The sequence below is a fragment of the Heterodontus francisci genome, chromosome 11 (genome assembly GCF_036365525.1).
Source record: "Heterodontus francisci isolate sHetFra1 chromosome 11, sHetFra1.hap1, whole genome shotgun sequence".
Classification (NCBI taxonomy): Eukaryota; Metazoa; Chordata; class Chondrichthyes; order Heterodontiformes; family Heterodontidae; genus Heterodontus; species Heterodontus francisci.
This window is the reverse complement of record NC_090381.1, coordinates 116,894,757-116,911,062: the sequence shown is the minus strand read 5'-3', so window position 1 is coordinate 116,911,062 and position 16,306 is coordinate 116,894,757. Positions and strand designations below refer to the sequence as shown.

The 16,306-nt window shown below is 44.3% G+C and overlaps 1 protein-coding gene across 1 annotated transcript in view; it reads left to right on the top strand.

Annotated features, from left to right (window-relative positions):
• The window catches only part of LOC137375490 (claudin-16-like), a 41,184-nt gene extending 35,848 nt beyond the window's left edge, over nt 1-5,336 (top strand). Inside the window, exons 3-5 of the mRNA XM_068042829.1 lie at nt 666-830; nt 1,939-2,130; nt 3,579-5,336. Coding sequence (XP_067898930.1) covers nt 666-830; nt 1,939-2,130; nt 3,579-3,664 — 443 coding nt within the window. The 3' untranslated portion in view covers nt 3,665-5,336. The remainder of the gene's footprint in view (nt 1-665; nt 831-1,938; nt 2,131-3,578) is intronic.
• Nucleotides 5,337-16,306: the final 10,970 nt, after the last annotated feature.

Sequence of the window (16,306 nt, the reverse complement as noted above, 5' to 3'; positions counted from 1 at the left end):
CTGGAACAGCTTGGCTAGGGGCGCGGCAAGTTCTGGAGCACAGGTCTTCAGTACTATTGCCAGAATATTGTCAGGACCCATAGCTTTTGCAGTATCCAGTGCCTTCAGTGACAGAAACACCCACCTGTCCCCCTAAGTATGGAATCTTCTACAATGACTGCATGTCTACTCCTTGCTGTTCCCTCCTGTGCAGTCCATTGCCCATTGGTGCCATGGTCTGGACTGCACTCCTTCAAGGTGTCATCACTCTCAGCAGTCTCCAATGCGGAGTACTGGTTTGGAGTGTGACACACACCGAAAATTCCTGCACTTCCTGCTTCTTCCTACTCTTCTGGAAGGCCACTATCCTGAACTCTCCCTGTCAGTGGGGTGACCACTTCCTAGAACAAATGATCCAGGAACCTCTCCGCCTCCCCAGTGCTCCACAGTCACTCCAACTAGCCCTCAAGCTCAGAAATCCTGAGCTCAAGCTGCAGTTCTGATGTATAGATTCAAATTACAGACAAAATACCCAGGCATTCCTGGGCACATGAATCAAATTGGATGCCTACTGTAGCTTGGATTTATTGCCCAGGGGTAATTGTGGACAGGGACAAGGAGTAAGGATTGAACCTTTGGCAAACTATTTCTCTACTTTGCTAATCCCTCTTGTTTTTTTCTCACAGTAAAGTTGGTAATGACACGAGCTCTGATGATCACCGCTGATATCCTGGCTGGATTTGCCTTCATCATCCTCATCCTCGGCCTGGACTGCATCAAATTCCTCAAGGACAACCCAGCCATCAAGCTGAGGATTTGTTTTGTGGCAGGGATTACCTTGCTGATCGGAGGTAACTCCTGGTCAATTAGAGGACTCTAACTCAATTGGCAGCAACTGCTTCCAGCTCCAAAAATAAAGAAAAACTTGCATTTCTATAGCCCCTACCCCAACTTTGGAATGTTCCAAAGCTCTTTACAGCCAATGAAGTACTCTTGAAGTTCAGTCACTATTGTAATGTAGAAAGCCAATTTTTGCAGAGCAAGCTCCCACAAACAGCAATGTGATAATGATCAGGTAATCTGTTTTAGTGATGTTGGTTGAGGGATAAATATTGGCCAGGCCACCAGAGAGAACTCCTGTGCTCTTCTTCATAATAATGCCTTGGAATCTGTTACAGCCACCTGAGAGGGTCGATGGAGTCTCGGTTTAACGTCTCTGAAAGACGGCACCTCCGACAGTGCAGCACTCCCTCAGTACTGCGCTGCAGTCTCAGCCTTGGTTATGTACTCAAGTCTCGGGAGTGGTAATTGAGTCCATAACCTTCTGACTCAAAAGCAAACATGTGACGCACTTAACCATTGCTGATGCATGCGAGACATCCCAGCCGTGCTGGCTGCCCTGCATCACCCATTTAAACTCAAAAGGAACTTCCTGCCCAAATGCCTCCCGTGTCCTTTGCTCTCCTGAAGGGTGCGAGTCTTGTCAAGCCAGAGGCTCTTGAGCATCAGTCATGGTGGCTTACCCAAGAAATTATGTGATGCAAATGCACTAATAATCCAGAGAATGAGAGTTCAAACCCCACCATGGCTGTTTCACAAAACTGTTGGATTGCAAATGGTTGGTTAATGTCCTTTTGGGAGGGAAATCTGCCATCCATACCCAGTCTGGGCCTATATGTAACTCCAGACCCACATGTATGAGATATCAGGATATGTTACCAAAATCTTGGTCAAAGAGGTACTTTTAAAGAGGTTTAGGGAGGGAGCTCCAGAGCTTGGGCTGAAGAGATGGCTGCCTATGGTGGAGTGATGAAAATCGGGGATACTCACTCGTCAATAAATGGCAGCCTTGCCAATGACGCCCACATCCAAGAATGAATGGAAAAAAGATTGGATACAGTCTCAGTTTGCATGGTGGTGTGAGTAGGTAATAACACATTGTTATATTAAATCCTACAGGAATTCCCGGGATGGTTGGCTCAGTTTGGTATGCTGTTGATGTGTACGTGGAGCGATCCACCTTGGTCATTCAGAATGTCTTCCTTGGCATCCAGTATCAGTGGGGTTGGTCCTGCTGGCTGGGGATGGCTGGATCAATGGGCTGCTTTCTCTCAGGGGCTGTCCTTACCTGCTGCCTCTATCCTTTTAAAGGTAGGATCCTCCCCATTGTCTTTGTCACTCCAATGTTGTTCTGTCCTCTCCTGAAGTCACTGAGGCATGTGGCACCTTCTTCCTGCCCATTCTCCACAAGCTATTTGGCCATGGAGAAATCAGTGTTCTAGAATTATCATTCTAATGGTCACATGCTCATGTTCCAGTTCCAGTCACTTGATGATAATCATGAAAGGCAGCAGCTCCTTTGTTGAAGCTGGGGAGCACTGTCACATTAGAGGCATGGAAATGTTCTGTCTGTGCTTCTGGACTCTAACCCAGAGGGTGTCTCTTCAAATCTCATCAGAACAAGTTTAATATCTGAATCCATTAAACCTGGTGATTTGTGACCTGGCACCAGGAAACTGGTTATAAAAACTCAACTGGTTCACTTCAGGAAAGGAATGCTGCCACCCTGACAGTCTGAGTTACACGTCCCCCACTGCATTGTTGACTCATTGCCCCTCAGGGCAACTAGGGATGGGCAATAAATATTGATGTTACCAGTGATGCCCACATCCCAAGGGTGAATTTTAAAAAGGGTATGAGGAAAGGAGTTAGAGACTGAAATACAGGCAGCAGATAGAAAAGGGATGTGATTGGGATCCAGAGAGAGGGAATAAAGAATGAAATGTGGAAAGCAATGCAGAAAGATTGGGAAAGAGGCAGGAAATTATTTGCATGTCAAACTTTCTTGAAAAGCTTCACACAATTAATTACTGTTGAAGTGTAGTCACTGTGAGACAACCAGGAAACTCCCAAACACAATGAGATGACTATCCATTTATCCTGATTTCCTGATGCTGGTTGAGGAAAGAATGTTGGCCACGAGACCAAGAACGTCCTGCTCTTTATCAAATAGAGCCAAGGAATCGTTAACATTCAGTTGAACCATTGGAGCAGGAAAAGGGGACCCTTGGTTTTATGTCTTAACCAAAGGACAGCACATCAGGCCATGTGGTACTCCCTCAGTACTGCACTAGAATGTTTAACCTTGCTCAAAAGTAGAGAGGGGAGGGGTTTGGGGAGACAGAGGAAGAGAGGAGGCATGGGTGGATCAGAGACTGACAGAAACGAAGCAGAGGGAGAGATAGACAGACAAAGAGAAAGAGAGAGTGTAGTTTAGAGGATATTTTGCTTGTGAAACAGTTGAATAAAAAAAAAGGTTCCTGATTATTTCTGAACAGCTGTTAATAAAATGGCTGATGTGATGCACAAGCTGTTTCTGGTAATAATGAGAGTTTCTGATCAGTGTGGCTTTAACACAGGGATTTTCGATAACCAGTCACTAATGTGCAACTAGCACTGATCACAGAACCTCATCGATTGGGTGTTTGATCATCCTTTACCCGGATGGCAGTGCTCACTCTCGCTGGAACGACTCTGCAAAGTTCATCTAAATGAAGTAGCAGCTGTGTGCACTAATGGAACTGCATTTCTCTCGACAGACATGGGTTCCAGGAGGAATTACTCCCTGTATCAGTCTGGTAGAAGTGCTACAGGAAAGATGTATGCCATTGACACTCGGGTGTAAAGACAGGACACGTCTCCAGTAACCACAGGACTGCTCACCACACTTTCTGGACAAGTGCTCGGAGACTGACCTGCCCAGCGGGGAGAATTTTACACAGGATTACATCATATTTATTGTACAGAAAGAGGCCCATTGGCCCAAAAGGACCATTGCCAATGTTTATGCTCCATATGAGCCTCCTCCCACCAAATTCCATTTGGGAATAAAGAGAAAACTGCCTGCGAGGGTTTGTATAACTGCATTTTTTAGAATTATTGTGCTCAAAATGGTGTGAGTCAGCAATAAACACCATGACAGGTACAGCACAGGGGTTAGATACAGAGTAAAGCTCCCTCTACACTGTCCCCATCAAACACTCCCAGGACAGGTACAGTACAGGGTTAGATACAGAGTAAACCCTCTCCTTTAATTTATAAATTGGATTCCTTGTAGGGAAATGTGAGGCCGTGCAGGGTAAAACAGAGTACTTTCTACATGGTGAAAAGCTGAAACAGAGGAGGTCCAAAGAGAGTTGGGAGTCCAGGTACACAGACTGTTAAAATGTCTTGAGCATGAACAGAAAGTAATCAGAAAAGCTAATGGAATGCTGGCCTTTATATCCCGAGGACAAGAATACAAGGGGGCAGAAGTCATTCTGCAGTTATACAAAGCCTAGTTAGACCACACCTGGAGTTACTGTGAGCAGCTCTTGTCAGAGAAATCTCTAAGCCTGTTTGTGAAGAAGACGCTGAGACTATGATGCTTTGGTGGAGATTGTTTCCTTGCCACAGAGCTTGCTTCTGCACTCCTAACGACACCCACAGCTAGTGCTGGCTGGCTTTATATACACAAACACTTGCATACAATTAACTAATTACCACCCGACACCTGTTCATCCTATTATCTTGAACTACCAGGTATTTATCATCCATTAACAGAACTTCAGACCTGAACAGATTCCCCCTTTTTTCCTTAAATTATAGACGCACAAGAAAAAATGAAATAATGACACATTTTTCTTTACATTATTTATTAACTTTCAACTGCACCAGCTATTAACATGTTGTATATTCCCCCTTAAATAAACTTGTTTAAAGAAAAAGTGATCTTACTGTAAAAACAAATTTTCATTTTTTCCTAACAGATCACGAGACAGCCGTCTGAGGACAGCCAATAATTTTTTCAGAGAAGCACCTCTTAGTAAAATAAACAATCAGACAACTGATGACTTGCATCAACCCATTTTATTTTGGAAGTTTCTTTCCAACATTTCTTTTACACTTGAAATCAATCCTCAGCCTCTTTTCTGTGACACTTTGCCAAATGGACATTGCTATACAAATAACAATTGAGACATTCTATAGGAAAACGCTTCTCCGATTGCCCCTATACAAGAGTTCCTTTAAAATACTCGATAAATACATACCCATATCTATCGCTTCTATCAGTGCAAATGTCTCAGCAGCTAAGGTGCTTTTAATTATCCTCTTTATTTTCTTTGATTCCCAAGCTAATGGACAACATTTATCATTTCTTCCCACCTCTGTGTTCGAATAACTATCGGGAAGATTAGAGTGTGAGGCGTTATTAAAAATGATGAATTTCATTTCTTCTGGGTCATCCAATGTTGGAAACTTGCGTGTACATTTATCAAAACTCAATCTCTTCAATGTCTTAATTGTTTTCAGCACTTCCCCAACAGGAGCATGTTTCAGCATGGTGCTCAATTCTAATACATCATAGCAAGCACTACCTGTTCAACTGCCCGATTAAGCACCTTAACTGGCCAACGGATCAGATCTAAGCTCTGCAGTCCTGCCACATCCAGTCGTGAATGGTGGTGGACAATTAAACAACTAACTGGAGGAGGTGGCTCCACAAATATCCCCATCCTCAATGATGGGGGTGCCCAGCCCATCAGTGCGAAAGATGAGGCTGAAGCATTTGCAACAATCTTCAGCTAGAAGTGCCAAGTTGATGATCCATCTCGGCCTCCTCCTGAAGTCTCCAGCATCACAGATGCCAGACTTCAGTCAATTTGATTCACTTCGCGTGATATCAAGAAAACGACTGAAGGCACTGGATACTGCAAAGGCTACAGGCCCTGACAATATTCCGGCAATAGTACTGAAGACCTGTGCTCCAGAATTTGCCATGCCCGTAGCCAAGATGTTCCAGTACAGCTACAGCACTGGCATCTACCCGGCAATGTGGAAAATTGCCCATGTACATCCTGTATACAGAAAGCAGGACAAGTCCAACCCAGCCAATTACCACCCCATCAGCCTACTCTCAATCAGTAAAGTGATGGAAGGTGTCATCAACAGTGCCATCAAGCAGCACTTGCTTAGCAATAACCCGCTCAGTGATGCTCAGTTTGGGTTCTGCCAGGGCCACTCAGCTCCTGACCTCATTACAGCCTTGGTTCAAACATGGACAAAAGAGCTGAACTCAAGAGGTGAGGTGAAAGTGACTGCCCTTGACATAAAGGCAGATTTGACCAAGTATGGCATCAAGGAGCCCTAGCAAAACTGAAGTCAATGGGAATCAGGGGGAAAACCCACCGCTGGCTGGATTCATACCTAGCGCAAAGGAAGATGGTTGTGGTTGTTGGAGGTCAATCATCTGAGTTCCAGGATATCACTGCAGGAGCTCCTCAGGGTAGTGTCCTAGGCCCAACCATCTTCAGCTGCTTCATCAATGATCTTCCTTCAATTTTAAGGTCAGAAGTGGGGATGTTCGCTGATGATTGCACAATGTTCAGCACCATTCGTGACTCCTCAGATACTGAAGCAGTCCGTGTAGAAATGCAGCAAGACCTGGACAATATCCAGGCTTGGGCTGATAAGTGGCAAGTAACATTCGCGCCACACAAGTGCCAGGCAATGACCATCTCCAACAAGAGAGAATCTAACCATCTCCCCTTGACATTCAATGACATTACCATCGCTGAATCCCCCACTATCAACATTCTCAGGGCTACTATTGACCAGAAACTGAACTGGAGTAGCCATATAAATACCGTGGCTACAAGAGCAGGTCAGAGGCGAGGAATCCTGTGGCGAGTAACTCACCTCCTGTCTCCCCAAAGCCTGTCCACCATCTGCAAGGCACAAGTTAGGAGTGTGATGGAATACTCTCCACTTGTCTGGATGGGTGCAGCTCCAACACTCAAGAAGCTCAACACCATCCAGGACAAAGCAGCCCGCTTGATTGGCACCCCATCTACAAACATTCATTCCCTCCACCACTGACGCACAGTGGCAGCAGTGTGTACCATCTACAAGATGCACAGCAGCAATGCACCAAGGCTCCTTAGACAGCACCTTCCAAACCAGTGACCTCTACAAACTAGAAGGACAAGGGCAGCAAATACATGGGAACACCACCATCTGCAGGTTCCCCTCCAAGTCACACACCATCCTGACTTGGAACTATATCGCCATTCCTTCACTGTTGCTGGGTCAAAATCCTGGAACTCCCTTCCTAACAGCACTGTAGGTGTACCTACCCCAAATGGACTGCAGCGGTTCAAGAAGGCAGCTCACCACCACCTTCTCAAGGGCAATTAGGGATGGGCAATAAATGCTGGCCTGGCCAGTGACACCCACATCCTATGAATGAATTAAAAAAAAACTTCTTCCTTGGTTGCAGAGTCTTTTTGAGGGGATCCGGCCCATTTATTAGGATCCTATTAACATTCTGTAGGCAAGACTCTTCATTCAGAGTTTACCCCCAACTTAGTTGGTCTAATATTCAACCCTATATATTTAAAAACTCCTGCAGCTTGATTTCCAATTTTAAATTCCTGCAGAACTTTATCTACCACAAATTTCTCCAAAGCCTCAGATCCTCACGACAGAAAATCCTCCACATGCATCAAGAAAATGCCTGCTCGTTTTTCTTCATAGTACCAATAAAACATTGCTGGGTCCACCTTTAGTTGAATACAACCAGCTTTTAGTAGGATGGACCTAACTGAAAAATACCACACCCTGGATGCACCATTTAGTCCATAAACACACCTGTTTAGCTTCCATAATTTCCCTTCTATATCTTCAGCTTCTTTTGATGGCTTTAAAAATACTTCCTTCTGAAATTTCTCCCCTTGCAAAAATGCTGCTTTGATGTCAATGGATTTACATTCCCATGAGTGCGTCGCTAAAAGGGCTAGGAAAATCCTCAAACTTGCTTTTCCTGCTTTTGGAGAGTTCACTAACTTCCTGGTCACCTAGTCATTCCTCAAATCCCCGAGCTACAAGTCAGGACTTTGCTTTATCCGTATCAGGAAGTACTTTCTCTGTACAGATCCATCTATGGGACAATGCTGGTTGTCCTCTATCTGGCACCTCCGTGTCAAGCATGGATAACCGACGGGACCCAATGACACGTGTCGGGTTTGGGTCGGGCAGCACTCCCGGGTCCGGCACTCAGGACTGGGTCGGACATGCTCACCACCTGCTGTAAGTGGCTCCACTGCCAATAAAAACAAATGTTGGAAATACTCAGCAGGTCTGGCAGCATCTGTGGAGAGAGAAGCAGTGTTAACATTTCAGCTCTGTGACCCTTCAGTTCTGATGAAGGGTCACTGACCTGCAACGTTAACTTTGCTTCTCTCCATAGATGCTGCCAGATCTGCTGAGTATTCCCAACATTTCTTGTTTTTAATTTCAGATATCCAGCAACTGCAGTATTTTGCAGTTATTTTAGTGCTCCAATGTTAATGTTCTTTTTGGACTAGAAAGGTAGTTTGTTACTTATCTGCACAAGCTTAAAAAAAGAGAAGTTAAAAACAGAAGCTAGGTTAACTGATGGTCAGGTCAGGTGCGGGAAAAAAAATGAAATGACTCAGGCCGGGTCAGATGTGGTTTTGTTGGACTTGGGTCAGGTTTAGTTTGCAGACCTGAGCTGGCCTTTATCTCCATGTCTAGGCCAAACTCTCTCCAACTGTCAAGCTCTTTTTGCCTTTGTTTGGCATCCTTTATCAATTTACCATCTAACTTGTTAGTAACCACTCGAGCTTCTCTAGTGTAAGGGCTGCTACTTCTGGTGGCAGTTCTCGCCTGCTCTCTGGCCCTTGCTCTAGTGAAACCACATCCCCTACTAGAGTTCCTATCACTTTCTGGAATAGTCCTACTACTGGACCTGTCCCTCCTACAACCAGACTTCCTTTCACAAGTTCAGGACCTTTTCCTTGGACTATGATCATCTTCAGGCACGCTCTGAACTTAAACTAAGTTTTCTGGCCTTCCACATTTTCACTTCCTGCTGCCAATCTACAAGTCTGCTATCCTGTCCCTTGTCTTGCACAGCCAATGTTTGTATTTCCCTGTGGCCTTTCCTGCCCTTCCCATAATGGCAGCTTCCCTGCATTCACTAGTCCCTGCTGGCTTATATGTCACTAGTCCCAACTTTCAATAGTTGGCCTTTGGGATAAGTGGCCTTATCTGGATCTTCACTATAATTTGGTCCACTCAGTCAGCCCATTATCTGCCATAATCTGTTGTACAACCATCTGACACGTGCATGCAAAGTACATGGTGCATCAGTGTCCGTCATTTGTTCAGATTCAGTCAGTGTATAATCAGTGCCAATAAGCCACGAGGAATGTACTCCAATGGTTTGGTTGCCATGTTGCAAAATCACTGTTTTGCCATCAATAACCTTTTGAGTCTCTTCATTCTTTCTGCCCTTCTCTTTTGTAAGACACCATATCCCTGGTATCAAAATTATTTTCTGATGGCCTGTTCCCATACCTGATATTTTCGGAAACCTCCGACGTAAACGCTCTTCTCCCTGCTGGCATGACATTCAAATGTTCTGCAAAAATTGAACTAATTGTAATCCCCTCTAAAGCCAGGCGATAATCCCACATTACCAAAGGTATTTGCAGGTTCCTGCCATAAACTAATTGATACAGGCTGTAACCCTCAACAATTTGAAGCATGTTTTTCCACATGTACAGCCCACACTAGAGCAGTAGTCAATTTACAATTTGGTTGGTCTGCCAAAGTTTTTTTCAGAGCATTTTGTCAATCACAGCAGGATTTCTCAAATCCCATTACTAAAAAAGGATTTTCTGCTGCTGTGTGCATTGCTGCAATATTCATATTTTCACATATTCCTGAAATCCTTTGCAGATTCTCCTCCATTGTCAGTTAGAAACCTCACCCGTGCTCCCAGGCCCATTCCTATCCACTTTTCCAATATCTTGTCCACTGTTACTTTTTTGTCTTTACTATAAATTACTGTCAACCGACTGAACCGATAGTGTAGAATAAAAATGTTCTCTATCCCATACCTTCAAGTCCATCACTACAGTTTCATTAAAGTTCCTGCTAATGAGGCTCACTATGGTGCCCTCCTGTGGGTTTTTTTATTTTTAAGATGACATTTTCCACTGATATCATTAAGTTTAGTTTAGTCATCTATTACCCCTGCATCTTTCAACAGAATCTTCAACCTATCACAAAATGGATGTGCAAACTGTTAGTTTTGAAATAATTTGCTTTTTCCCCTTTAAATCCCTACCCATTACTACACCATTAATACTTCAACATCCTGCTTAGAGAGGTTAGGTTTTGCTAAAGGAATACAATAATGTTCCAACTGTGAAAACCACAAACTGATGCTTGGCCCCATACTTGAACAGCCTCGAGATGTTGCTGTCATTGTATCTTTCATCTTCAATTACTTCTCTAAAGAGCCCATCGGCACCATGAAAGCAGCCAGAAAGGAATGTTTTCCCAAAAGATTTTTTTTAGGGCGTCAGACATCTGATCAAACAGCACATCTTTCTTTGAAAAACTGTTAATACCAAGAGTCTATCCATGTTCGATATCCAAGCACAATCCAACAATTTGAAGGCAAGTACTGATCGAGGAATTTCCAAGCAGAATCATTACAACCTTGCATATAATCAGTTAAACTCCATGATATATTCTTCTATGGAAGAACCATCCATTTTTCTAAATTTATCAAAGTCCAACCAAACCTCATAGGCACTCTAGTCATCTTTCATATAAATTTTACCCATATATTTCAAGAATTTGTCCAAACCTTCCTCATCATCCAAATGATGAGCCTTTAGCTCAGAGAATACTTTGCCCCAATCTTGCTTCTGGCAGGAAGTGAAAGCACAAGGACTATTCTTTACTTCCTTTTAGGTAAAGAAGTTATCAGTGTCCATATATCAACTTCATTCTTCCATTGATCATAAGGTTCAGCTTCACATAACTGGAAAATCATATCCCAACACCTTACACTTGGTTTGTCATCTTTCTTCAAAAAAAAAACTCCAATTCTAATCTCCTGTTTGAAAACAAATCTCAGTCTCCAATCTTCACTTTCAGGCAACCATTCTCTGCTACTAATGTTAGAGAAATTTCCAAGCCTGTTTGTGAAAAAAGACACTGAGACTAGGATGCTTTGGTGGAGATTGATTATTACTAACCACAGAACTCACTAATTCACTCCTAACAACACCCAGAGCCTATACTACCTGGCTGTTCTTTATATATATATATATATATATATATATATATATACACACTTGAATACAATTAACTAATTACCACCCAACACCTGTTCATCCTATTATCTTGAACTACCAGGTATTTATCATCTATTAACAGAACTTCAAACCCTAACAGTTCTGGGCAACACACCTTAGAAAGGAGGTACTGGCCTTGAAGGGAGTGCTGTGTAGATTTACTGGAATGATACACTGACTCCAAGGGTTAAATTAGGGGACCTGATTGAGGTGTACAAAATCATGAGAGGTATAGACAGGGTGGATAGCAAGAGGCTTTTTCCCAGAGTGGGGGTTTCAATTACTAGAGGACACGAGTTCAAAGTGAAAGGGGAAAAGTTTAGGGGGGATATGCGTGGAAAGTTCTTTACGCAGAGGGTGGTGGGCACCTGGAACGCATTGCCAGCGGAGGTGGTAGATGCGGGCACGATGGAGTCTTTTAAGATGTATCTAGACAGATACATGAATGGGCAGGAAGAAAAGAGATACAGAACCTTAGAAAATAGGCGACATGTTTAGAGAGAGGATCTGGATCGGCGCAGGCTTGGAGGGCCGAAGGGCCTGTTCCTGTGCTGTAATTATCTTTGTACTTTGTACTATTACACAAACTGATGAATTGTCAACGACCTTAAATATTAACTGTTTCTCTCAACAGATGCTGACTGATCTGCTGAGTATTTCCAGCATTTTTTGTTTTTATTAAACAAACTAAGATTATATTCCCTGGAATTTAAAAAGTTAAGGGATGTTTTGATTGAAGTTTTCAAGATATTAAGGGAAACTGTTGGGGTAGACAGAGAGAAAATATTTCTGCTGGTTGGGGAGTCTAGGACCGGGGGCAAAGTCAAAAATTAGAGCCAGACCTTTCAGGAGTTATATTAGAATCATAGAATGGTAACAGCACGGAAAGAGGCTATTCAGCCCATCGTATCTGTGCCAGCTCTCTGAAGGAGCAATTCACCTGGTGCCACTTCTCCTCTTTCTCCCTGTAACCCTGCACATTCTTCCTTTTCAGATAACAATCCAATTCCCTCTTGAAAGCCATGATTGAACCTACCTCCAGCACACTCTCAGGTAGTGCATTCCAGATCCTAACCACTCACTGTATGACAAAGTTTTTCTTCATGTTGCCATTGCTTCTTTTGCCAATCACTTTAAATATTGTTCTTGATCCTTTCATGAGTGGAAACAGTTTTTCACATCCACTCTGTCCAAACCCCTCATGATTTTGAATACTGCTCTCAAATCTCCTCTCAGCCATCTCTTCTCCAAGGAAAACAATCCCAAATTCTACTTTCTATCTACATAACTAAAGTTCCTCTCCCAGGAACCATTCTTGTGAATCTTTTCTGAACCCTCACTTAATACCTTCACATCCTCCCTAAAGCGTGGTGCTCAGAACAGGATGCAATACTTCAATTGAGGCTGAACTGGTGTTTTATACAAGTTTAACTTCCTTGCTTTTGTACTCTATGCCCCTGTTGATAAAGCCTAGGATGTTGCATGTTTTATTAATGCTCTCTCAACCTGTCCTGCCAATGATTTATTCAATGATTTATGTACGTATACACCAAGGTCCCTTTGCTCCTGCATCCCGTTTAGAATTGTATCCTTTATTTTATATTGTCTTTCTGTGTTCTTTCTACCAAAATGTATCACTTCACACTTCTCTGCATTAAATTTCATCTGCCATGTGTCCACCCATTCCACCATCCAGTCTATGTCTTTTTGAAGTTCTACACTATCCTCCTCACAGCTCCCAATTGTTACAAGCTTCGTATCATCTACAAATTTTGAAATTGTGTCCTGTACACCAAGGTCTAGGCCATTAATATATATCAGGAAGAGCAAGGGTCCCAACACTGACCCCGAAGGAACTCCACTACAAACCTTCCTCCAACCTGAAAAACATCCATTAACCACTACTCTCTGTTTCCTGTCATTCAGCCAATTCCGTATCAATGTTGCTACTGTCCCTTTTATTCCATGAGCTATAACTTTGCTCACAAATCTGTTGTGTGGCACTGTATCAAGTGGCTTTTGCAATTCCATGTACACCACATCAACCCTCTCTGTTACCTCATCAAAAAAATGAAGCAAGTTGGTCACGCATGATTTACCTTTAACAAATTCATACTAGCTTTCCTTAATTAACCTGCATTTGTCCATGTGACAATTAATTTTGTCTTGAATTATCGCTTCTAGAAGCTTTTCCAGTTCCAAGGTTAAACTGACTGGCCTGTAATTGCTTTGCTTAGCTTTACACCCTTTTTTTGAACAAGGGTGTTACATTTGCAATTCTCCAGTCCTTTGGCACCACCCTTGAGTCTAAGGAAGATTGGAAAGTTAATGCCAGTACCTCTGCAATTTCCCTCATTATCCTTCGATGCATCTCATCTGGTCCAGATGATTTATTAACTTGAAGTACAGACAGCCTTTCCAATGTATCGTCCTTATCAATTTTAAACCTTTCAAATGTCTGAACGACCTCATAGTGGCTCTTTGCTTCTCTTGTCTGCTTTTTCAATTTCCCTCTGAACCTTCTATATTCAGCCTGGTTCTCAGTTGTATTATCCACCTAACATTTTTTTATTTGTTTGTGGGATGTGAGCGTCACTGGCTAGGCCAGCATTTATTGCCCATCCCTAATTGCCCCTGAGAAAGCGGTGGTGGGCTGCCTTCTTGAAACGCATGTCTACTCCAAGTCCATGTGAGGTAGGTACACCCACAGTGCTGTTAGGAAGGGAGTTCCAGGATGTTGACCCAGCAGCAGTGAAGGAACGGCGATATAGTTCCAAGTCAGGATGGTGTGTGACTTGGAGGGAAACTTGCAGGTGGTGGTGTTCCCATGTATTGGCTACCCTTGTCCTTCGAGGTGGTAGAGGTTGCAGGTTTGGAAGGTGCTGTCACAGGAGTTTTGGTGCATTGCTGCAGTGCATTTTGTAGATGGTACACACTGCTGCCACTGTGCGTCGGTGGTGGAGGGAGTGAATGTTTGTAGACGGTGTGCCAATCAAGCAGGCTGCTTTGTCCTGGATGGTGTCGAGCTTCTTGAGTGTTGTTGGAGCTGCACCCATCCAGGCAAGTGGAGAGTATTCCATCACACTCCTGACTTGTGCCTTGTAAATGGTGGACAGGCTTTGGGGAGTCAGGAGGTGAGTTACTCACCACAGGATTCCTAGCCTCTGACCTGCTCCTGTAGCCACAGTATTTATGTGCTGGTCCAGTTCAGTTTCTGGTCATTGGTAACACCCAGGATGTTAATAGTGGGGGATTCAGTGATGGGGGTAGGGGGTGAATTCTATGTTATGGTGTGTATGGGGGGAGGGGGTGAATTCTGTGTTATGGTGTGTATGGGGGAGGGGGTGAATTCTGTGTTATGGTGTGTATGGGGGGAGGGGGTGAATTCTGTGTTATGGTGTGTATGGGGGAAGGGGGTGAATTCTGTGTTATGGTGTGTATGGGGGTAGGGGGTGAATTCTGTGTTATGGTGTGTATGGGGGTAGGGGGTGAATTCTGTGTTATGGTGTGTATGGGGGGAGGGGGTGAATTCTGTGTTATGGTGTGTATGGGGGGAGGGGGTAAATTCTGTGTTATGGTGTGTTTGGGGGGAGGGGGTGAATTCTGTGTTATGGTGTGTATGGGGGAGGGGGTGAATTCTGTGTTATGGTGTGCATGGGGGGAGGGGGTGAATTCTGTGTTGTGGTGTGTTTGGGGGGAGGGGGTGAATTCTGTGTTATGGTGTGTATGGGGGAGGGGGTGAATTCTGTGTTATGGTGTGTATGGGGGGAGGGGGTGAATTCTGTGTTATGGTGTGCATGGGGGGAGGGGGTGAATTCTGTGTTGTGGTGTGTTTGGGGGGAGGGGGTGAATTCTGTGTTATGGTGTGTATGGGGGAGGGGGTGAATTCTGTGTTATGGTGTGTATGGGGGGAGGGGGTGAATTCTGTGTTATGGTGTGCATGGGGGGAGGGGGTGAATTCTGTGTTATGGTGTGTATGGGGGGAGGGGGTGAATTCTGTGTTATGGTGTGTATGGGGGGGAGGGGGTGAATTCTGTGTTATGGTGTGTATGGGGGGAGGGGGTGAATTCTGTGTTATGGTGTGGATGGGGGGGAGGGGGTGAATTCTGTGTTATGGTGTGTATGGGGGGAGGGGGTGAATTCTGTGTTATGGTGTGTATGGGGGGAGGGGGTGAGTTCTGTGTTATGGTGTGTATGGGGGGAGGGGGTGAGTTCTGTGTTATGGTGTGTATGGGGGGAGGGGGTGAATTCTGTGTTATGGTGTGTATGGGGGGAGGGGGTGAATTCTGTGTTATGGTGTGTATGGGGGGAGGGGGTGAATTCTGTGTTATGTTGTGTATGGGGGTAGGGGGTGAATTCTGTGTTATGTTGTGTATGGGGGTAGAGGGTGAATTCTGTGTTATGGTGTGTATGGGGGGAGGGGGTGAGTTCTGTGTTATGGTGTGTATGGGGGTAGGGGGTGAATTCTGTGTTATGGTGTGTATGGGGGGAGGGAGTGAGTTCTGTGTTCTGGTGTGTATGGGGGGAGGGGGTGAGTTCTGTGTTATGGTGTGTATGGGGGGAGGGGGTGAATTCTGTGTTATGGTGTGTATGGGGGGAGAGTGTGTACTCTTTGCAGAGCTGGCAGCTTTTTAAAAATGGTGTCAACACCTGCTTCTTCAGCAGTTGACGCTGTGAACGACTTTGCCAAGGCCGCCAGGCACAAGAACAAGGCGGCTCGGCAGCACGGGGACCGTGTGTTCTGTTCGCCATTTCCTGCATCCGCCCCCGCTCCGAGCCACGGGACAACAGGATCCAGCTCTCTGTTTCCTGCCCCTCAGCTCATTTTCTCAGCAAGTCAATAATTTGCCTTCAATTCCTTGAGCTTGAATTCGAGCGAATCATCTCTTATGAGGGACTCGATAAATACCTTCAGTAAATCCATATAAATGACATCCGTAGACATTCCTCTTCCACTACTTTAGTCACATCTTCAACAAATTTATTCAGATTCGTCAGGCTTAACCTACCCTTTACAAACCCCAGTAACTGAATATCTTTCTCTCTTCCCTCCAATAAATGAAATGGGGAGACTAGAAACTGCACATTTGAGATGTTCCAGACATGGTCTC